The sequence below is a fragment of the Lonchura striata genome, chromosome 2, assembly GCF_050655825.1.
Source record: "Lonchura striata isolate lonStrDom1 chromosome 2, ASM5065582v1, whole genome shotgun sequence".
NCBI lineage: Eukaryota > Metazoa > Chordata > Aves > Passeriformes > Estrildidae > Lonchura > Lonchura striata.
Genome location: NC_140704.1, coordinates 31,549,560 through 31,572,158, shown reverse-complemented (window position 1 = coordinate 31,572,158; position 22,599 = coordinate 31,549,560). Strand labels below are relative to the sequence as shown.

At 41.8% G+C, this 22,599-nt stretch overlaps 2 protein-coding genes across 5 annotated transcripts in view; one reads left to right on the top strand and one right to left on the bottom strand.

The window, feature by feature from the left end:
- Positions 1-4,416, bottom strand: part of SP4 (Sp4 transcription factor) — a 27,114-nt gene extending 22,698 nt beyond the window's left edge. The window contains exons 1-3 of one of the 2 annotated variants that reach the window (XM_085567849.1): positions 4,148-4,416; positions 3,373-3,473; positions 1,334-2,882 (exon numbers count right to left, since the gene is read on the bottom strand). In XM_085567849.1, coding sequence (XP_085423975.1) covers positions 1,334-2,882; positions 3,373-3,473; positions 4,148-4,154 — 1,657 coding nt within the window. In that variant the 5' untranslated portion in view covers positions 4,155-4,416. The remainder of the gene's footprint in view (positions 1-1,333; positions 2,883-3,372; positions 3,474-4,147) is intronic. The other variant, XM_021538262.3, reaches the window with a different exon arrangement.
- LOC144247250 (uncharacterized) lies at positions 3,468-22,599 on the top strand. Of its 3 annotated transcripts, XM_085567905.1 has the most exons (5): positions 3,468-4,013; positions 9,054-9,145; positions 9,728-9,808; positions 10,189-10,359; positions 11,971-22,599. In XM_085567905.1, exons 1-4 carry the CDS (start codon positions 3,844-3,846, stop codon positions 10,350-10,352), a joined length of 507 nt encoding a protein of 168 aa, XP_085424031.1. In that variant the 5' UTR covers positions 3,468-3,843; the 3' UTR covers positions 10,353-10,359; positions 11,971-22,599. The 3 variants fall into 3 exon arrangements, 2 of the variants coding, with proteins under 2 accessions (XP_085424031.1, XP_085424030.1); XM_085567904.1 differs by having other exon boundaries at positions 10,189-22,599; XR_014951671.1 differs by lacking the exons at positions 3,468-4,013; positions 9,728-9,808 and having other exon boundaries at positions 7,613-9,145; positions 10,189-22,599.

Here is a 22,599-nt window from a genome sequence, read left to right as displayed (position 1 = left end):
ATACAATTAATGCTTGTATGACACTCCTTAAACAAGCCAGGTTTAGTTAATCTAACTCTTAGTATTTCAACATGCCATGCTAAGAAGTACCACAGCAGTCAAAATTCTCCCAATACCAAATTTCTTACTACTAAACTACGTTAGTAGTTATTTCTCCTCAAAAACATTTCAAGCAAAAAGAATAATTCTGTACCCAGTTAAACATTTGTCATTTTAGCATATGATGCCAATTTAAAGAGTCAATATGATACCAATGTTTGCTTATGCAGACTTGACAGCAGTTAAACATGATGTGTTTTTCCTAAGTTTTATAGTAAAAAATGGGCCTATAATCAGGCTGTTGTGGAGAAGAGCTTATTGTAACTACTACAGTAGAAAACTTTTACTTCTATGACATAAACCCAAGTTTAGGTAAGTAGTTATCAAGCTGACAAAGACAACTCCTGCCCAAATCAAGTTTTATCTGTAACATTAAAAGTCAGCAAATTTTACATAAAGAGGTGTCCTTGTGGGACACTGCAGAGACTGCACAGTTTACCATAAAACTAAGCTCAGTTATCCAGCCTAGAACCTTTTAATAGATCCTTTCCCAACTATTAGACCAGTATAACCAAACAGGCATTTCATAGTACATATCAAAACTTCAACAGCAAGTACTGAAGTACAGTCACCAGTTGGTTTTATCTTTTTTATTTTAAAGTAAGCCACAGAAACTATGTGCAAGCGCACCTTATTCCATTCAATCTGTTTGCAGAACTTAAACTTTTAAGGGAACAGCTTTATGAGCTAGTGCAGAATGCAATGAGTAGTTCCATATGAATGCATGCCAGGACACAAGGTATCCCAGCTCATATATTGTCACTTCTCATTCTACATCCCCAAAAGAAGATTAGGAATACTGCCTGGTTGGAAAAAGCTTTTTTGTGCTGATTTAAACATATCAAAGCTCTAACAGTAAAGTCTCATGTTCACTTCTGGAGCCTACAAGTCTTTAGTAAGACGTAGGACAGAAATATTTAAGTATAGTTTATCAAACACAAACAGTTCCATTTCAACTGACACCACTGGTAAAATTAATTCAATGTTTAGCAAAAAATGTCAGCTCTTTTAAAATCCGAATTTTAGTGATAAATTTAGTGGTAAATATTTCCTCATAATCAAGGATTTAACATTCATTACAGAAAACTGAAGGAAGAGTGCTAATCTAAAATCATCTGGTATTCTTATAATAGTAAAAAAAAAAAACCAAACCAAAGACACAAACAACCACCACAAACAAAACAAAGCAACCATACAAACAAGCAAAATCCCAAAACATTGTCAGACCACTCACCCGCAACGCTGGTAATGGTAACAGGAACTCCTTGAACTTGAACACCTGCAGCACTCAGGTTGGCAACACTTACTGTTTGAAGATTAGGTACTGAAGCAAGCTGGGCAGCATTCAGAGTGATGGGGGTACCAGCAACAGCCACTGGAGCAATCTGGGCAATGGTTGTGCCACCACTTGAAGACACAGGAGTAATGGTTAATTGTTGGGGTAACCCAGCGTTTTGAACTTGCAGATTTGAAAGGCTTTGCAGATTCTGAACCTGCACAGTTTGCCAGCTGATCTGTCCTGATGGTGTTAAAGTTGGAGCCCTGATGAGCACCTGAGTTGGGCTCACTGCCTGTAGCTGAACATTCTGCAAAGGCTGTTGCTGGATGGTCTGTATAGTCTGCCCTGACTGGAGCTGAAAGGACTGTGGAGGAATGGCCTGAATAATCTGCTGTTGAGGCTGCTGGATCTGTATCTGCTGCAGAATAGGCTGACCTACAATCTGGACCTGTTGAAGGGAACCTGACTGATCCTGGACATTCTGTAGTCCATTGGACTGAAGCTGACTGGAGCTCTGGGCTTCGGAGTCTGTAGCAGTTGTCTGAGGTTCTTCAGTCGCCTGCTCTGCACTGCTGCCTGCTGTGCTTGTGAACTGGCCTGTTTCTGCAGAGCTTACCAGTGTGTCACTGCTAGTCAGAGATGTTGAGGCAGTGGTTGTAGCAGTTGAAGATGAGGAAGGAGACTCTGGCATGGTACTGCCAGAGGCAGAAGTGACAGGTGTAGACGCCAGCTGATTTCCATTGGAAACTCCACTCTCAGTAGACTGGCCAACTTGCCCCGAATTTCCTCCAGTGGCAACGTTGTTAATCACAGGCAAAGCCAGGGTTACCCCACCAATGTTTATAGGCAGCGTTGTTACAACTTGTGCCTGAGTACCAGGAATAGTTTGCAGTTGCAGTGGTATGGAAACACCGGGCCTAATTTGGACTGGAACTGTCTGATTTGCCAGGTTTTGAGCAATAACATTTCCTGAAGCTGTCCTGTTTGCAGTTGTGAGGATAGCTTGATTATTCCCTGCAGGAATAAGCTGAATTTGACCCTGTATGTCTTGTAGACCAGTAGCGTTGGATGGATTGATTTGACCTTCCGTTGTCTGAACCTGTGGAATCACTTGGTACTGGACACTACCACTTGGATTCTGTACTTGAATGACTTGGAATTGTCCAGGGGTCGTTGTAGAAGAATTGCCCGATTTGGTTTTTGAAGGAGATGTACTTCCATTGTTACTGCTGGAGGGACTTGCTGCGCTTGAGGCAACAGAAGATCCTTGCTGAGCAACATTATTTTCTTTTGAAGCAGAAGGAGCAGCGGCAACGAGCTGCCAAGCATTTCCAGCAAGCTGAGTTGTTACCAATTCCAACTGCTGTGGCTGATTCTGAAGCTGCACCAAACCTTGATTTGGGTCTATAATAATCTGCTGCTGTCCAGTTCCTTGATTCTCACCAGGAGTTCCTATTTTGCTGCAAGTGGCTGCTAGCAAAGCAAGAGGTGAAGGCTGAGAATCCTATCCATAAAAAGAGAAAACAAAAAGGATTCAGGACAAGAGTGCAAGTATGAAGCACCAGAAGTCAGCATTAATTAGTCAGCACAGGAAGCCCAAAAAAAAAAAAAAGGTGCTTTAGAGACCAATGATACAGCTCTGAATAAGGAATTATGAATTGCTGTAAATAATCTTTAAACATAGTGCTCTCAAAAGTCTCTAATTATCAATGATTATGTGACAGCAAAGACCTCAACTGCATCATCAATTCAGTCTTTTTTTCCCCTCAAAATAAAGAAAAAAAATTAAAATGTTTCTATTACATGGAAAGCAGCTGATCACTGCAAAATGCAACCAAACAAACATGTCCAGGCAGTAAAAACACTGCACCCAACCAACTGTGTTTCATCCAACCCAAAGAAAGATGCCCTGAGCAGGAAATGATGTTAGCTGAACATTTCATTTTAAATGCTAATAGTTTGGGCACTTCCCTATTCGGGTGTGTGTTCTTTACCTGTGAGCCTCCAGTTTTCCCTTTTTTATTATTATTGTTGTTATTCTCTGCCTCGGGAGATTTCTCTCCCTCCGTGGGCATAGTTTCCTCCTTCTTTTGATCTGCAAAAATATCAAGTGTAACAGGTTAATTATTCACCTTCATTTATACAATAACAAAACCTGCGAGCATATCCTTTTCGATTCCCAGCTTGTCGCTTTTGCCTCTTTATAAAAACAACAGTACAAATCATTATTACAAAAGAACGAGTCCTAAGAAACGTGGTTTGAAACCCAACCCATGGGGGCTGGAGAGTTAACACCCAGAAAGGGGAGGTTTGGTTTCCTCTCCCAGAGACAGCAGGAAAAAACCACCCACAACCCTCCTCCTCCTCCTGCCCCCTAAAGCATCGACGGCCACTGAGTGGCCGCCGATGCTTTAGGGGGCAGGAGGAGGGTTGTGCATGGGAGGGAAAGAGGGAGGAAAAGAGGAATGAAGGAGGGAAGGATGTGCACAGGAGGGAGGGTTAGCGAAGAAAGGGGGAATGGAGGAGGGAGGTACGGAGGAGGCAAGCCGGAGGGGCAGGCAGGAGAGGAGGAGAAGAAAGGGGGCATAAGAGGAAGCAGCACGGATGGGCGGAGGGGCAGCGAGAGAAGAGCGGGGTAAGAAGGGGGAGAACAGAGGGAAGAAAAGGGGGAACCCGGGAGGGCGGGATAGAGGGGGGATGAAGGGTGGAGGGAGGAGCAGAGGGAGGGAGGGGTGTGCACAGGAGGGAGAGAGGGAGGGGGTTACATACCGCTCATCCCGCATTAATGCCCCGCTGAGGCGCCGCTCTAGGGGGGAGGAGAAGGAGGAGGAGGAGGCGGAGGGTGGGGTGGGGGTAGCGGGGAGAAGGCCGGTCGCAGCCGGAGCTGGGAGGAGCGGGACGGCCTATTTTTCCACGAATGGCCGCCGCTGGGCTGTGGCGTAGCTGCCTCTCTCTCCGCCCGCCGCCGCCGCCGGCCTCAGCCCGCCGCCTTGAGTGACAGCTGGGGCCCGGGGTGGGCGGCGCGGGGGCGGGGCCCGCCGGGGCCCCAACGACGCCCACTGAGCAGGAAACCGAGCCCAGCCGCCGGCCCCTCGGTCGCCCCGCTCCGCCTCAGCCCGGCTCCCCACGCCGCAGGCACAGGGGGCGGGCCGGAGGCGGGCCGCAGCCCGGGGCCCTCGGCCTCCTCCTCCTCCTCCTCCTCCCGGTCCTCGGCCCGTCCGCGCCGCGCGGGAGGGGGCGTGGCCGCCGAGGCGCGCGCGCTCCGCGGGGGCGGGGGCGTGCGGGCGGCCCGGGTTCCGCGCTCGCGCCGCTCGCTTGACAGCGCCGGGCGGAGGGGCGGGCGTGGGGCGGAGCCTCGGGCGGGGCGGGGCGGGGCCCGGCCGAGCCCTCGGCCCCGGGTCCCGCCGCGGCTCGGGCCGAGGATGGACGGCGCGCGCGCCCCGGTCGCCAGCGAATCCGGCGAGGGGGCGGGCGGGGCCGCGCGCGGCCGCCGGCCAACCCGGTGGTGCCCGCCCGCCTCGCGCGCTCGTAACTGACAGCGCGCGGGAAGCCCCCGCGCCGCCGCTTCCCCTGAGGCGCGGCCCCCGCGCCCGCTTCCCCGGCTGCGCAGGGAGCGGGGAGGAGACGCCCCTGCGGCTTCCGCACGGCAGCCGGGGCCCGTTCGCTCTGCCGCCCCTGTGCTCCTTTGTGACAGCCTCCCGCGCCAGCCCTCCGCCCGCGGGCGGGGGAAGGGCGGCTCGGGGGTTGCGTCCACACCTGCTGCGTGGAGGCGGGAACTGCTTCCTCCCTCGCCATTGGCTCGGCCGCAGCGGCGGGCTCGCGCGGCACGCCGGGATGTGTAGTTCTGGGAGGCCGTGGCGAAGAGCGCGCATGCGTGGCGGCCGTTCCGGCAGGTGCCTCCGGCGCGGTTCGGGGCGGGCCAGCCGTGAGGCGGCGGGGCTCAGCCTCGCTGCAGATTCACCGAGCCGGAGTCGGTGCCCGGCACGCTGTGCTGCACTAAACTGGTTGCTGTTGGATTAAAACCAGATAAATCACCCTGCTGCTGTTGTTTTCCCGCGATGCTTGTGCCGTTGTTCCCTGCGGCTTCGGCCCCGCTCTGCCTGACTGGTTCGGAGCGATAGCTGGGCAAGCCGAAGCCGGTCGTGGCAGCTATGGTAGATCTACAATAACCACCTCCATGGCAAAGCCTGTTTGCCTTATTCAGATTTGGAAAAAAAACTGGTGGATCTGTGCAAATTTTTTCCGTTCAAATTTTTTATACTATATGCCCAAATTACTTGTCAAGTGCAAAATTACCAGCCTCTGTAATGATTGGTGGCACAGAGACCTCTCCTACAAAGGAAAGCTGAGAGATTTGGGGGTTTTCAGCCTGGAAAAAATGAAAGCTTAAGGGTTAACCTTTTTGCAGTCTTCCAGTACCCAAAGGGAGCCTACAAGAAAGATGGAGAGAGACTATCTGCAAGAAGAAGTATTTGTAGGACAATGGGGTTATGGCTTCAGTCTCAGAGTAGGTTTAGATTAGATACTAGGAAAAAATTCTTTACTGTGGAGGGGGTGGGACACTGGAACAGGCTGCCCAGAGGAGTTGTGGATGCTCCATCCCTGAAAGTGTTCAAGGCTAGGCTGGATGGAGTTCTGAACAACCTGGCCTAGTGGAATGAATCTTGCACGGTAGAAGGGTTGGAACTAGATTATCTTTAAGTTCCTTCCCTATGCAGGCCATTCTATGATTTCGTGCTAAGTCAAAGACGAAAGTGCCAGAGCAGTTCTTTACCAGCTGTTCAACAGTTTCATTCTTAAAAGGGAGGAGGCCACCCTCCCTTCAATCCCTACTCCAGACTTCCAATAAACCCTTTGGAAGAGAGAAAATGTAGAAATATCATTGTAGAGTAAGAAAGTGATAGACATAAGCATGATACGGGCTGTTTTCAGACATTGTACAGACAGAAAACACGGGGCACAAGTAGAAAATTACAGGACAGAATAGTCTGGGTTGGAGGGACCCACAAGGATCATTGAATCCGACTCAAGTGTTACATTGTCATAGCAGTGAATGAATGATGTTTGTTCCCTACTATGAACATAACATAGCCATGCTCTGAATCTCTGCTCCGTTATGTTGTATTGTAGTGGCGAGACACCAAAAACAGACCAGCTGTTGGGCCAAAGGAACTTCCTTCACAGGAAGTTTTTGGGAGTTAGAATGTGCATGTACCAGGCTGCTCTGGGAGTATTTGATTCCACCTCAGTGCAGGGTTACACAGAGTAATTTTCTGAATTCTGTCACAATTCTGTAGTTCTAAAGGTTTCTATTTTCTAAAGAGGCTATTTTCTTGTGTCAGTCACTGTGGTGTGGTTTTATCCCTAGAGCATTGCTCCATACTTTTTCAAAGCTTTCCCACTGTAGTAGTGAAAATTAAAAACTACGTTCCTGAAATTGGCCCATTTCCTAATAACATACCAAAGAAAGGTATAAAGAAAAAGTATCACACATAACATAGTTAAGATTGTTTCTTCTTTGTTTTCTACAGTGTAAGTGTATCTTCACTTCTTGCTCCCCCAAACTGTCCAGCCCAGTTGTTGTGAATTGGGATTCTAAGGACATCCCACTATTGTGCTTTTAAAAAATGTAATTAAAGCTTCATTCTTTCATCTGTAAATTCCCCAAAACTGCTTGGATTCCTGCTCCATCTTTGTGGCAATTGTTTTCTTTTGTTTCACAGCAACAACAGTTGGAAAGGGATCATGACAATTGCTGAATTATTTGTGTTCAGACAAGCAAGTGGTGGTAGCTCACAGTTTAAAGCTCAGCCAAATCCCAGTGCCTCCTAGTCAGTGCCAGAGAGCAGCAAGACTAGGGCTTCCTCCTTAGAGAGTCCACCGCCAAGGCAGGGCAAAGCTCTCCTGGTCAGGACACCACCCTTCACATCCCAGCAGGTTTGAGGTAGTGACAGGACCTGCTGGTGATCCAGTGGTCATCAGATGAGCAGGAGACTGGGCCACCTCCAGCACAGGGCCAGAGACAGGGCCACCTCCAGCTCGCAGGGCTCAGCCCTGGGGCTGAGCTCCATGAGAGCTCCAGCCCCTGGACAGTGTGTGGGAGTGTATGGTCAGGCTGTTCAGAGCATCAGAGCTTTCCTGTGCACTCAGCTCTGGGAAGCAGAGTATGGGGCACCTCCTGAAGGAGGGGGATGTATGAAGAACAGGCAAATGTGCTATCAAGATCACTCTTTTTTTTTTTTTTTTTTTTTTTTTTTTTTTTTTTGTGGGAGATTGAGGTTTTAAGTCCTATATAATCTTTTAAACTTTTATTGGATTTCCATCTGAGGCTGTAGGTACAGTGCTTTTGAAAAATTTGCTCTAGGGTGCAAAGAGTAAAATCTGTCTCAACTCAGCAAGTGATTGAAGTGATGGATAAAATATGGTGGTGGTGGTGTAGGTGGTTTCAGTAGGGGCACCATGATTTTCATTTTTTATTTTTACCATCCATAGTTACTCCTATACCACCTACTCTTTCCCAAATTCCAAATGTCACTCTTGCTTAAATTCTTTCTGCCAGTTTAAGCTTTCTGAGTCTGCCCCTTTCAGCATTGTTCCCACATGAACCAGTACCTTCCCTTTGCACCCTGACATGGTTGTTCTCTGTGGGCTTTGATTGAAGTCAGCAGCAGTCACCTGTTGAGTTATATGAAAGAAAGATAAGGTCTGAGGATGAATGTCTGTTGGTACAGGAGTTCCAACTGCTAATGAGAATCTATGAAAGTAAAACATCAGAAACAGGAAAAAAATAAGTAAAAGGCTTTCATTAGCACTTTTTTTCAGAACATTAGAAGCCTGTTGTCACCCAGGAAAAGAGCACAACATGGAAATGTGTGGGTGAGCAGAGACCCACTGAAATACGAGGTTCCTGGCAAGATGTAGCTCAGGCATAGTATCACATGCGGGTGGCTGGTTAGCACAACAGCCCAAACTAAGAAAATCCACTTAATGCTGAGTCTCTATTGCTTTGTCTCTCTCACAGCGTGTATATATTTTAACTACAAAGAGCTTAGCTCCTTGTTTTTGATACTTTAATTATCCTTTTTCTCTATCCATATGTGCAGTTTTCTGTCTCTCTTGCTTGTCAGTTCTTCTGTGTCTTGTTTCTGTTTTCCTAATATTTTCATTTTCTTTACTTTTTCCTGTGTGAATTGAATTCCCTGGGTCTTCCTTTTCCCATTATTTTTGCTACTTTCTTTCCTTGTTCTAATAGCCACCCATTTCTCCACCTCAAAAATATTCTTTCACCCCAAATCCCCATCTGTATGTTGCATTCTTTCTTTATATTTTATATATTATAAATATATATATTATAATATATAATATATAATATTTATATTTTTTTATATTATTTTTTCTCCCCCTTTTTAAGCTCCAAAACTCTCTTCTTTATTACTTCTTTCTCTTTAACTTTCTTTAGCATTCATTGATTTTTTTACCTAACACACTGACTGATATTTTTGCACCTATTTAGGCATGACTCTCTAGAGCATGGTGGGGCTTGTAATGCTGAACAAAACAACATCAAATATCTTTACAAAGGGAAAAAAAAAAAAAGAGGGGGCGTGAAGGGGGAGGGCAAGACAGCTGTCTGCGTGCTCCAGTTTCATTGGTTCCCTTCTGTGCTCTCTGCCAGCACTTACATAGGTTGCGTTTGGACAGAGAGAGACAAGAGGCCAGCAGCTGCAAACAGCAGGGACAGTAATGACATGGTGGCTTCACAAAACTGTAAGTTCAGTTGTAGAATAGCTTGTACTAGATTAAAAATGCTGCAGCCCTTAGACACAAGGTACTGAACTACTATAAGACCACACTGACTGAAGCTGGGGGTGGTGGTGAGAATATTTATATAAATATATGAAAGAGTGATTTTTTTTCTGCCAGAATTGTGTAAGATCAAGAATCAGGAAACCATATTTCTGAATGAAGCCAATTTCCCAGCCCAAAGGCTCCTTTGCAAGCTCTTTCGTGTTCCCTTTGTGCTCTTGGTGCTACTTTGCCATGGAACTCAAATGTTTCACAATAAATATATGCAGGTTTGGGTGCATATTCACTCTTATACTTTGGTGATGGTGTAGCATTACTGATCAGACAGAGACTAGACCAGAGCCACAGTGGAAATTGTGTGCTTAGCAAGCACAAATGAACCAAACAAGTGATCCCAAGTGAACCAAGCAAGAGGTATTTGATCTATTTGGATTCTGTGGAAAATATATATTGACAACACCATGGAACTTCAGGAATGATTTTTTTTCTTCTTTTTTTTTTTTTTTTTTCTTTTTTTTTTCTTTTTTTTTTTTTTTTTGGTAGCATCCTCTCTTTGCAAATGTATCAGCCTGGGGGACCTCAGACAGCACAGGATTAATAATCCTGCCTTCAGGAAGACGAGTGGTAAAAATGAATGCTTCAGTTCTGATTGCCATGGCCCTAACTTCTCCAGGCCTGAAACACAAAGCTCCCCTTCCTTGTACTGCATTCAGTTGTACCTGCTTCTCACTCACCTGATTTTCTAGCATTTTTTCATGTCATTGTTGTGTTGCAGTTACTATGAGAAAGCAGGTATGTCTCAGGCACTGAATCAAACACTTATTCTGAACAGGATTCATGTGGCTGTAGACAGGGCCCATGCACTCTGCACCCTGCTACTGTATCAGCTCTGACTATTGGATGACATTGTATCAGACATTGGGAAAGTGAGCTTTTAGTTTAGGAAGGGAAAGTGAAATACACCTGACATTACTCAAGACATCAGACTTTGTTTCTTGTCACAGTAACAGGTGATAGCTGCAATCCAGGACTTCAGCATATCCAAAGACACAGTGTGGAAATTGTCTTCAGGACATTCACTGAGGAGCTTCCCCTACTAGGTCAAAAATGTGTTTTTCCAACACCCAGATTCATGCCATCCAGCACAGAGATGATCTGCATACCTTAAGGGACTGGTAATTGTCTTCTATATTCTTTTGTATGCCCAATCTATCACAAGTTCGAAAACTGAAATCAAGCCTTGCCTGAAGTGTGTTTGAACTCAGGGAGTTACTTGATTCTACTTGTCATTGCTATGAAATATTTTTGGCTTTTCTCCTCTTATCCCAAGCTTCCGGCAAGTGTAAGTCTCTGCAGACATCTTGCCTTCTCCTTTCTCCAAAGCCAGAGAGTACCTGTTGGCTAAGTGTGTGACATATCCTACCATCATCAGTCCTAGATTAAGTAGGGAAGGAAATGCCTTGAGAAACAATACCTTCTGATGAGGAGATAGATACCCTTAAATATGTAACAAAAAATGTATGAAAGCTATGAGTAGAATAAAGTCTGACAGAAAATCAAGGACTTTTCTGAGGTAGACAACAATACATAGTGACCACTTGAAAATAATTAAATCATTAATTGAAAAGGTCTTAGTGAAGATTGCCAATGGATGAGCTCATGACCTTGACTGCCAGGGTGTAGGCATGGTCCTCAGTGGCCCTAATGGGTCAGTCTGTTGATCTCAGTGTGCTGGGAGCTTGAGGGACCATTGTCTTCTTGTGTCAGCATGTCCAAGACAGAGCCATGGGACACCCTAGATACAAGGTACCTCCACGTATCACCTAACCCTAGTGTTATCTTCCATGGTTGTTACCAAAGCTTGCAACACAGTGACTCCTTCCTTTTGATCTAGAGCCTGGGGATCTGAACTGGTGGATGTGGTGGTTTAAACCCAGCCAGCAAATAACACTCAGCTACTTACTCATGGCCCGCTGGCCCCGGTGGGATGGTGGGGAGAAACTTCTGGGTTTATAAGAACAGTTTAAAAATTAAAATAAAACCTGAAACACTAGACATCAAACATAAAATAGAATATAATACTAATAATAATAGTAATAATTAAAAGGTTGGCAACAAAGACAGAGAAATAAACATTAAACCCAAGAAAGACAAATGAAGCACAATACAATTGCTCACCATCTGTTAACCAACATTCAGTCCGAGCCTGGGCAGCAATTGTCTCCTCCTGTCAACTCCATCCATTTATGTACTGGGGATGGTATCCTGTGGTATGGAATATCCCCTTGTCTAGTTTGGTCAGCTGTCCTGCCTGTGCTTCTTTCTTGCTTCTTGTGTACCTGTTCACTAGCAAAGCTTGGGAAACCTGAAAGTCCTTGATTTAGAGTAATTATTTCTCAGTAGCACCTAAAATATCAGTGTGTTATCAACATTGTTCTCATACCCTACAGTACTGTACCAGCTACTAGGAAAAAAAAATAACTCTATCTCAGCAGCAGCCACAATAGTGGAGAGAACTTTTTCCCCATCAGTGCAGCTGAGTATGTATCCAAGTCTACTACCACTTCCTACTAAAATGATTGTTTACATTTCCTAAATAACCTCGCTTGCTGTTGATTTTCCAGTCCCAAAACGCTGCCAGGGCACTGAGATAGGGGAACTGTGTTTTGGGTCTCTGTATCACTAGTTATTTCCTCTACTTGCTCAACAACATGCTCACACACTAGTCTTCTCACAAAAAAAAAAGGCTGAACTTACTATCATTAACATTGTACTTCTCATTCTAGAACTCTCTTTTTGCTGCTGAGCTGCCCCACCTGTATTTGCAGAACTCTTCTCATGAAGCCAGATGTGATGCTCTAATGGATCCTGTCTTTGTCATCATTGGCAATATATGAGTACACAGAAAGTGGTGTCTGATGTAACCAGCTTTGCAGTCTTATTTTATGTGGCCCATTGTGTACAGGAAACTCTTCTGGCTCAGGAAGTCTGCCTGCATCTGTGCTGCCACCGAAAGCACTGCTGCTCTGCCCACATACATGCTTTTTCCTCAGTTCATTTTCCAAAAATGGAGACACTGTGATGGCAGATGTGGTGATAGGTCCAAGACATTTTATATTAGTTGTTTAAAGTTGTTCAATTTAAACAGTTCATAGACAGAATCATGGTCTATGCTGAGTTAGAAGAGACCCATCAGGATCATAGAGTCCAACTCGTGGATTCATGTCTTCTCTCACTTGCATTGAATCCAGGCTGGGAGTTTACAAAGTACCAGGGTGGGAAAGTGGGATGAAGCTCAACCAGGATACTAATTAACATGCCTGTAATATGTATAGGCATAAGCAGGACACCCTATGTTCTGTGTTATTTACAATTTGTAATCCAAATTTTGTACATGGCACTGGTGACCCAGTTCTGCACAGGTCTTGTATTAGTAAATGTAGATGAAAGCTGCATGAGGGACATGCCAATTACAATGTTGGTTCTTGTTTGAGAAAATCAATTAATGTACCTGGAAATTAAAGTCTGCAGGTACAGTAGATGGAGGAGGGAATGGGAGGGAGATTTTTTTCCTCCTTGAACTCTAATAGAAAAGAAAACAGATGAAACAAGCACATTCTACAGTCTCAAATATATTTTCTAACCTTGGTTCTTTAATAGGATACAGTTTTACTTTCATTACATTTTTGAGGAGAGGGAACCAAAAACCTGAGCCATAGACTGAATTTTTACCTAGCTCCAAGTCTCAGTGGATTTTATTGTAGAAGAATAACCCTTGTAAAAGAAGTGCCCTAACAAGGGTCCAGATAGAAGTATACTTGTAGTAATAGATAATTTCAAGTACCCAGGATTAATGGCTGAAATACCACTGAAGGATATAGGTAAGAGTAGCAAATTCTTGTTATCACAAAGGACTGCTTTAAGCAGTAGGTAGCTTTGCTGGTGCACAAGAGATTTAGTCCTAAGTAACAAATGAGATCTGATTTAAGAAGTAATTATGCTGACTCTCTCTGTCACAGTAGCTGCAAGATAGTGAAGATTAGTGTAGTAATCTTAACTGTAGAATGAGTGTCCAGAGGCATAAAACCATGAAATCAAAGGCAAAGTATTTTAGAAAATAAAAACCTTAAAATCAACCTGGTAAATATTTAACTACACTATAGTATAATGATTAAAAGAACAAACATACTGCATTAGCTAGTTTATTTGAGTAATAAATAAGCCTATAAAGAGTTAAAAGCAGCCCCTATGATGCTGGGGGAAGCATCAAGAACAGTGTCATCTGCATTCTGTAGCTGATAAATGTGTCAGAGAGGTTCTGTGAGGAAATGTAAAATTCAAGTGGTCAGAAATAAATCCGAAAAAGATAAATATTTGGAATCAAAGACCTGCAGGCATCAAGAGATACATTAAGCTGTCTTGAGAGAATGGATCGAAGACAGCAAGAGACCTAACCTCTGCAGATGTTACTGTTTAAAACTAGCAGACCACTAGGGCATGAATTTCTGGAAGGCTGTCAGAAACTGTCATGAAAATATTTAGTACTAAAAAATAATAGCTAATTTAAGGTACAACTTTCTGTTTCTTTGAGACTGTAGCAAAAGTAGCAAGAATGAAAATCCACCAGGATCCACTGTTTGCCTCTTCCTCAAAGGAATGAAGAAACTCTGAGGAGTATTTTTCCAACCTCTTCTTAGAAAGTTGAATGGTGATTATACCTCAGCTTTTTGGTGACCTATTTCTGTCTGTAGCTATCCTTAGAATTTTCCCTGTTTTATCCTAAACTTTTCCAGCTGCAATTAAAGCTAGCAAGGTTCTGGCATGCCTTCAGTGTCATGAAGCACAATCATGAAGAGGGATCTCTGCTTTTCAGAATTCTCTACATATTGGAGGGTTGAGATATCACCTCCACACCTGCCACCAGCCTTTATTTTTAGAGCAAATATTACCTCTCCCTTTTCCAATAATTTTCCATATTTAAAACCATTTAAAAAGTATTTTTAAAGTAAAGGTATTAGAATACCCCAAACAGAGGCTTCTGAAAGGTAAATTAAGAAAAGCAATTACTAATCCTTCCTTACATATTACATATCTATTACAATGTCCCAGGATGAGTTTTTCTGGTTTTCCATGAGCGTGGTATCATTGATTCTATTACATATGTGGTTTATTGTAACAGCCAGGTTTCTTTCTACAGAGCTGTTAATTTTCTCAATTTTGTATTTATGCATTTGATTTTCTTCGAGCCTCAGTATAGTACTTGGTCCTTGTATTTATTGAGTTTCATATTATTGATTACAGACCACTTCTCCCATTTATCAAATTCATTTTGAATTCTAATCCTTCCGCTCCCTTGCACCCCTTTTCTTTGGCATTTTTTTTGAGTGTGCTTTGCACTCTATCAACCAAGTCATAAGTGAAAATTTTGCATTGGGTCAGATTTTGGCCAGACCCTAGCAGAATTATATAGAATATAGAATATAGGATATATTCTACAGAATATATCCTTATGTATCCTTTCTATTTGAAAGCAAAATAAAATAAGTCTAGGAGTATTTTCTACAAGCAATTGTGCACATAATGTGTGTAGCAAGTTAGCCCAGGACAAAATGTTTCTGTACCCTGTTAATGAGAATGTCAAGTAAGATAGTGCCCAGTAATTCCTGTAAGTTAATACACATCTCTTCTGCTGCCTTGTCTGCTATGAGCCAGATAATCTGTTAAAGAAAGAAAACACAGCAGTTTATCAAACTTTTTTTTCAAAAAATTTTCCTGCCTGTTTCTTTTTCACTGACCCTCCAGGTGCTTTAAAAGTGTCAATTTAATAATTTATTAGATTATTGTTCTTGATGTTGAAATGATGTTGACTGCTGATTTTTCCTTTATGAAGATGGCATTTTATTCTCCCCTGTTCAGACTACCTGTTGTTCAAGAATTCTTGAAAACAGTGATGGCAATGCAGTGTTATAAATGTTTTAATTCTAGGACCACTTCACAGAAAATATCTGCGGTAAATATTATATACTGTGTGAACATAAAAATTGTCTCTGTTCTCAATATTAATATTTGACAGTTGCTTCAAAAGGGGAAAATTAAGTAAACACTTTTAAATACAAAATTTACAAGACAAGATAAAGTAAAATAACTTTTCAGAAGGAAAGTTATATAACTACTTTATTAGTATTCTTTGTAGCTTTAATAGACTTTTCCTTCTAAATATTGCAGAAGCTTATTGGAAGAAGATAGATACTTACTAATTTTCTCTATCCAAACTACGTTATAATAAATTACTGGTTGCCAAATTGCTTCTTTGAAATAATTCAGTGGGAAAAGAATTAAAATGTGAACAAAAAAAGAATGGAGATAGTGAGACATATAAATATTGAAATACACTATATTTACACACAACTGTCCATTTTTATCCCCTTACCTTTCAGTTTTCCCACTCTTGCTCCTCCCCAAATCACCTAAACATCTCCCTTTTCCTGCCTCTGGATCCTCCCCTAAACATTATGTAGTAAATCCTGTACAACTTGAAACGGCTTTTCTCCTGCACTGAATGATGTACCCCAGCCCTAGGCAGCACCTTTTCTTGGTCTGAAAGGGGATCTAGAGAGGTGCTTGCTTGCAGTACCTCATAGTGATGGCTTTTCCACCTGGACTCAGGGAGGGGCCTGAATAAAGTATTTGTTTCTTGGTAGTCTGTTGTTCAGGTTGTGCTGTGGTCAGCAGGACCAGGGCAGTGAGTGTCCCCTTGTACTCTGCACTGGTGAGGCCACACCTTGAACCCAGTGTTCAGTTTTGGGCCCCTCACTACAAGAAAGACACTGAGGTGCTGGAGAGTGTCCAGGGAAGGGCAAGAGAGCTGGGAAAGGGTCTGGAGTGCATGTCCTGTGTGGGAGCTGGGGTTGTTTATCCTGGAAAAAAGGAGCCTCAGGAGGAACTTTACTGCTCTTTACACCTGCCTGAAGGGAGGCTGTAGCCAGGTGGAGTTCAGCCTCTTTTCCCAGATAATCTGGGATAGGACATGATGAAAAGGCCTCAAATTGCACCAGGGAAGGTTTAGATTGAATAGGAAGAAAAAATTCTTTTCTGAAAGAGTTGCCAAGACTTTAAACAAGCTGCCCAAGCAAGTGGTGGATCACCATCTGTGGAGGCATTTAAAAGGCATGTAGATGTGACACTTAAGGACATTGTTTAGTGGTGGACTTGTCAGTGCTGGATTAACAATTGGACTCAATGATTTTACATGTCTTTTCCAATGTAAATGATTCTTTGATTGTATGATTCTAGTTTCCTGCCTGCTACTCTGCCTTCCCTGTACTCCTCTGGACTTGCGGAGATTGATCCTCAGTGGTCTGATGGCTTCTTTGATGTGTCTGAGGATAGCTTAACAGGGTATGATTTGGGTTCCCCATCCTTCCACTGTCTCTCTGAGCATCTTTGTGGGTGTGCAAGTGAGCTTTATCACTCAACTGAATAGCTCTTCTGCCACAGATAGCACTCCAGATAGTAATAAGACAAACCAACAAAAACCACCCATCTTCCACCAAATAGTTATAACCTTTCAATTGTAACTGATTTTTGTTAGTGAAATTTAAACCTCTCTGGAGGAGAGCACTGATTTGCTGTTGGCCTTTTAAATATATATATTTGATGCTATGAGTTGTGGGAGGTGATTACTGCAAATTGTTCCTTCTTCTCTTATAAGGAGAAAATATCAGAAAACAGTGAAGAAGTGCCATTTTACATTGGTCATACTTTTATGTTTTCTTTGGTGGCTTTCTGTTTACCTTGGTTTTGAGTTAAATTATTATAGAAATAGAAGAAGTGATTTCTTTTTTTGTAAGGAGCTTCATGTAGATTGCCAAGATTAACTTCCAAAGAATTAAAAGTCACATTCTAAATCATAACAAAATTCTTCTCTTTTCATCAAGTTTCAGTTATAAAATGAGGAAAAAAAAAAAAAGAGAGCTGCTTTTGGATACTCTTTGGAATTATGTGATGCTCATAGAAGCTGTTGCTAAGAATTTGCAGAGTTCAAGTTTTTCTTATCAGAAGAATGAGGCCATGAACAGCTCTCCATCTGCCTTAGAAGAACACCTTCATTTATAGCTGTATATTTAAATTTATATTTTTGAGCACAGACACAGTTGTCTGGCATGAAAGACAACTTTTCTAGGCGGGGAATTTATTGTATGTTGAAACAAGCAGCTCACAGAAGTGGACAGAACCAGTGTGACATCAGGCAGCCCATTCATGTTAGTCTCCACATAAAGAGTTACTAAAAAGTTGTAATGTCAGAATTATGTCTCTTGTAACAGTGGATAACAAGTGTGCACTGGCTAGATGCCTTCTGCTGCTCTCTAAGCTGAACAGGAAATCGAATTCATCTCATGTGGTTTCCTGATGAAATACATACTGACAATGACAAATGTATGAGGGCTGCTAAATTCAGTTGCTAGATAATGAAAGATACCGTCTGGGTGTTTTTTTTTTTTTTTTTGTTTTGTTTTGTTTTTTTTTTTTTCCTACAATGAAACACTAAACTTTCCAAACAAATGACTAAAGGTCGAATTAAAATATAATATGAAAATTGCTTCTCTCTTTACTTACCTGAAAAATAATAACTAAAACATAATTAACAGAGAGAGAAAGAGAGAGATTTCTGGTTTAATTTGTATATTTTACATATTAAAAAACAGAAGATATTCTCACTGAAGTAACATCTGTTCTGAAGCTTCACAAGGGCACCTCACAGTTCTTGAGTAAGCTCTGCATTGTTGCTTAACTGAGATGACTAAAGAGAATGAATGAATGAATGAAGTGCCAAACTCTTTGAGTACCATTAAGTCTCCCTGTTTGGGAAGATATGCATTCAATCACTAGGGAGAGAAAACAGCCAGACAGTGAAAACAGCCAGACAGTGGCTGCTGAAACTACACAGTGGTGCAGGTGAAATATTTGGCTATGAACAGCTAAACTATTTTGTCAGTTTAGCAATAAATTTTATTCTAAGTAGAATTCCCTGGTCCACACCCAAAGGCTGACACTAGCTATTTTTTCATGCTTCAGAGTGAGAAGGGGAACAACTGGGATAACCAAAGTCAAACCTGACACCTTCTATTTCATGCGATCAGTGCAAAGTTTGGAAACCTTGTGCAAAGTTCCTGCAGTCTCTGTATAAAGCTGAGATAGCTGGCACAGTAAAGCAGATAGCAGCTCTAGAAGCAAAAAAACTGGAATGCTGGAGCTTATGCCAGTTTGATCCCTTCTGCTATTCTGTATCAGAGGACATATTGTGGATTCTTTATTTTTGACTTTTATTTTAAAAAATATTTTTGTTTTGACAGAGTTTGTAATCTCCTACTTTTAATTGCAGAAAGACTTCAGAAACATTTAACATCTGTGCTTTTTCTCAGTTTGCTTGTTCTTGACAGTGCTTGTCTCAGAAAAGCCATGATCTTTCAAATTATGGTGGTCTATACTGATCTCACTGGTCATTGCAGCATTAGCCATTAGCAAGTGCAGTGTTACACTAACTAATTAAAGTCTTCTGGGTTTGGCAATTAGTTTTATGTGCTGATTCACAGCAAGGTACTTACATGTGGTGGGTTCATATGCAGCTGTGTGGCTTCACAACTGTCTTTAGCCAATTTGAGAAGGTACACTTCCAAAAAGAATGATTCTTCTTTTTCTTGCCCAGATGTGCATCACCATTGATTTCCTTGTGGTTGTACCAGTGTGGCCATGCAGAAACTCAGAGAAATTCACTTAACCCAACTGGAAAAAAACAGTCACACAAAAGATATTTTCTCAGCTGAGCTGTTTCAGCTGACTGTGGTGATGAAGCAGCACAGCCCCAACACCAAGGGAAGCTGAGAAGATGTGGCCAGGCACAAACTAGAATTGCACCCTTTCAGCAGCAGTGGATGTCAGATACAAGAGTTGTGACACGTTTTCTTCACTGTGGGGTAGCAAAACACCTCTACAACTATTCTCTTTGCTTTCATGAGGCCCCTTCTTCTTTCTCTCCTTTGTAAGAGGCTCAGCAATGCTGTGAGGCTGTGCTTGTTTCATAGCTGGAAAGAGAGGCATGATGTTTGGACTCCTGAGCTGCCTTTGCTGGCAGCATGATCCACATGAACACCTTATAGCTGTTACTTAGCTCAGGTTTCAAGCCCAGATTCTACAATTATCCACACTAGTTTTTAACTTTAACCTGTGTACAGGGACAAGTTGACTGATGTACTAGGAGGGAAAACCTCAACAGAAATGCAAACATGAGAAATTAGTTTGACCTTGGGATGCACAGTACGGAGATAGCTTAAGTTATAAGTGACTTCACTTATAATAAGTGAAGGAATAAGCCCGAGAATGAGAAATGTCTCACAAGGACTCAGCATGAGACATGGTATATGAGCAGCATCAGGACATGTGGTGGCCTCATAGCGATTTTAAAGCATATAATTAAAGTTTCATAGAATATGTGAATGAGCCTGAAAATATGCAGAAAGGATGAAACAGTCACCATTCTCAAAGCATTTGTGAAAGTTGATCCCCTGTCTATCATGTTGCTGATGCATATATTTACAAAGAGGGTGTACTACTGCTTTAACTGGTGCCATACATTAACACTCTCTGGAGAGCTACTATAGCATGTGAGGCAGGTTGGACTAGTATCCTCTTTGGCCTTTCTCCTAGACATTTGTCTTAAGCCAAAAGCTGAACTGAGTAATCAGGCACTACCATTTCACTGGGTTTACAAGTCTCACAGTACTCTATAATTTGTAGAATCTCCTTGGCTGGTCATTTCATATTTTTAAAGAATTTCAAGTCTAAATTATATCATCATTAAAAAAAAATATTCTTTATTTCAGGCATTTTTTTACTTTTTTTCAAAAAAAAAAAAAGTTTCTTGACAAGCCCAGTACCTTCCAGTCACAAGTTAATGACCATTGTTGCCAATTCTGCTATTTGGCTTTTGAGGAGAGGGTGCTTATACCAATAGATGTGTGCTGTGCCATAGTTTGTGAAGAACCTGTTGGTTTTAGCCCAAGTGTCTGATCTTCTAATTTCAGCAGAAGAAGACCCAAACATCTGAAGAATGTTCCTGGGATGTGACTCTTCAGCAGACACCAAATGCACTCCAGAAAAGAAGCACTGAAAGTATCACTTTAGTATGAATGAACCTGCCCTGCCTACTGAACTTTTCAGCCTATTTTACTGTTAGTGAAGGAACACATTAAAGGCAAGAGTCAGAAGTGACTATAAATTATCTCAGTGGCCAAGAAATCCTTGCTCCCTATGCTCTTGCTCCCATCCTTCCTGATCTTTGTGTTCTTGTCTCCTCAAGCACCCATCCTTCCTCGTTCAGGTTATAACAGGCTTTGTTGTGAATTGACACGATCCACTGCTGACTGAATGTGGTTCCCAAAAAGAACTCATTAGCTGTGGAGCTGGCATGGTGCAAGCATCAGGAGTGAGTGGTCAGTGCTGGGGCAGAAAGGAAGGGTGGGAAGGGCAGGTAGCAGTGTACATCAGCTGTGGAGGGGTGTTGAGTCAGCTTCCTAGAGCTGTGGAACCATCCCTCAAAGATGAACAGTCTGTCTTGCAACTAATGACAGTGGAAATACAAACTAATAAGGTTCTATAAACTCTGGTTAACAATGTTGCTAAAATTACTAATGAAGGCAAAGACTGGAAGGTAATGTTCTTCAAGCCTGCCTTTGCTGCAGGTATCTCACTGATAATGGAGTAATATGCAGTTGAAACTTAATTGGAACACTAAGGAAATCTTGAACTATTTATGGCATTTAATAATTTAATAGTACAAAGTGCACTGATTGTAGTAGTATTAATTTTTCTATTTAATTTAATTATTACTTCTATTTCTTAATTAATAATGCAAGAGTGTATTTTTGTGTAGCTTTTTTTTTTTTTTTTTTTTTGTGTAGTTTACATTTTGCACCAGAATTTAATCAAGATCTTCCTGTTGTTTGTAAAAAATGAATACATTCTGGTATACACACATTCTGAAAAATTGCTCAATTCTGTCATCTATGAGATCCCTGCAAGGCTCATAAAGATGATCTTATCACTAAATATTTATTCCAGGATGTGTAAGAGCCCTCTAATTTTTACATTCTTATGTTTACAGCACTCAGGTAAAAACAGGGAGTTTTATTTCTCCCACTACAGCTGGGATATCAAAGCACAGAGATGTTAAAGTCTGTACTCAAAAAGGTTATTTAAGATCATGGATCCCACTAGATGACCTGTCTAGAGTGCTAAGAAAATCTTTTGTGGAGCAAGCATTGAACTTGCATTTGCCAAATCCAGGAGGATCTTCCTTACTACTGGACTTTACTGTCTCACTAAGATTGCATTAAAGAGCTCTTTAAAGCTAGGTTTAGAGTACCTTGTTGAGTGGGAAGAAAGATTTTCTTCTAAGGAAAGTTTTGAATGTAGGTCATAGGAGGGCAGAAAGGATATAAAATAACTGCTGATGCACATGATGGCTTTTATGGGCAAGGAAAATGAAAGCTGTAATGTTTTAATGTTTTGGGAAAAAAACTTTATCCCTTACATGAAAAACAAGCTTAAACTAAGGAATACTGGGTTATACTGAAGCCCTAAAGGATTGAAGTCAGTAGAGAATAGTCATTCCTCTGGAAAAATAAAGGAGGTACTCCATAGATTAACTTAGCATTGCTCTAGAACAAGATCTTGTTACTTAGAAAGCCAGTGTGCTGACAGCTGTGCACCTACTTAGAATGTATAGCATGGAAAAAAATATAAAATAATCAATTTTTAGCTTATGTCTTAAATGTGAAGAAATAAGATGCTGTATGTGTGTAATAGACTTGTTTTGGTGTATTGATGGTAAATTACTTCTTAGTGTTTAAGTCATTTATGAGTGTAACCATGTCTATAAATTGTGTAGCACTACTTTATATGAAGCCAGTTTGGTTGAGATATTATTAGTGGACCTGCATGTAATTTTTATGGCTAAGAAAGCAAATTTTAAATTGAAGTGCATAAAATGAGGAACCAATATTTTCCAAAGGAATTTGCCCTGATGTGAAATAAATTCTTGGTGAGACCTCTAATCTCCTGTGCTTGATATAGGAGATGAGCCTAAAGGAAGGAAAGAAGGTGAATTCTCAACAGGTGGCATAGACAGAATATACTTTATAATGACCTGCCTTATTCTGGGAGTTTTAAGTATCACTGGTAACAGAACTGGACTAGGTCTGTGCATGACCTAGTCTGACTAGTCTTACTTTCTAGAATATAGTTTCACTTAATGAACTTTTTATATTTTTGCACATTTTTATATTTTCATATATTTTAATTCAACTTTCAATTTTTATTTTGACATTTTATTAATAAAACTGATTTTATATAATGCA

Excerpts from the sequence above, each read along its gene's own strand:
- LOC144247250 (XM_085567905.1), top strand. The coding sequence starts at position 3,844 with ATGAAGGAGGGAAGGATGTGCACAGGAGGGAGGGTTAGCGAAGAAAGG. Across the intron at positions 9,146-9,727 it reads CATGGTGGCTTCACAAAACT|CATCCTCTCTTTGCAAATGT; the intron begins GTAAGTTCAGTT and ends TTTTTTTGGTAG. Across the intron at positions 9,809-10,188 it reads TGCCTTCAGGAAGACGAGTG|TAACAGGTGATAGCTGCAAT; the intron begins GTAAAAATGAAT and ends TTCTTGTCACAG.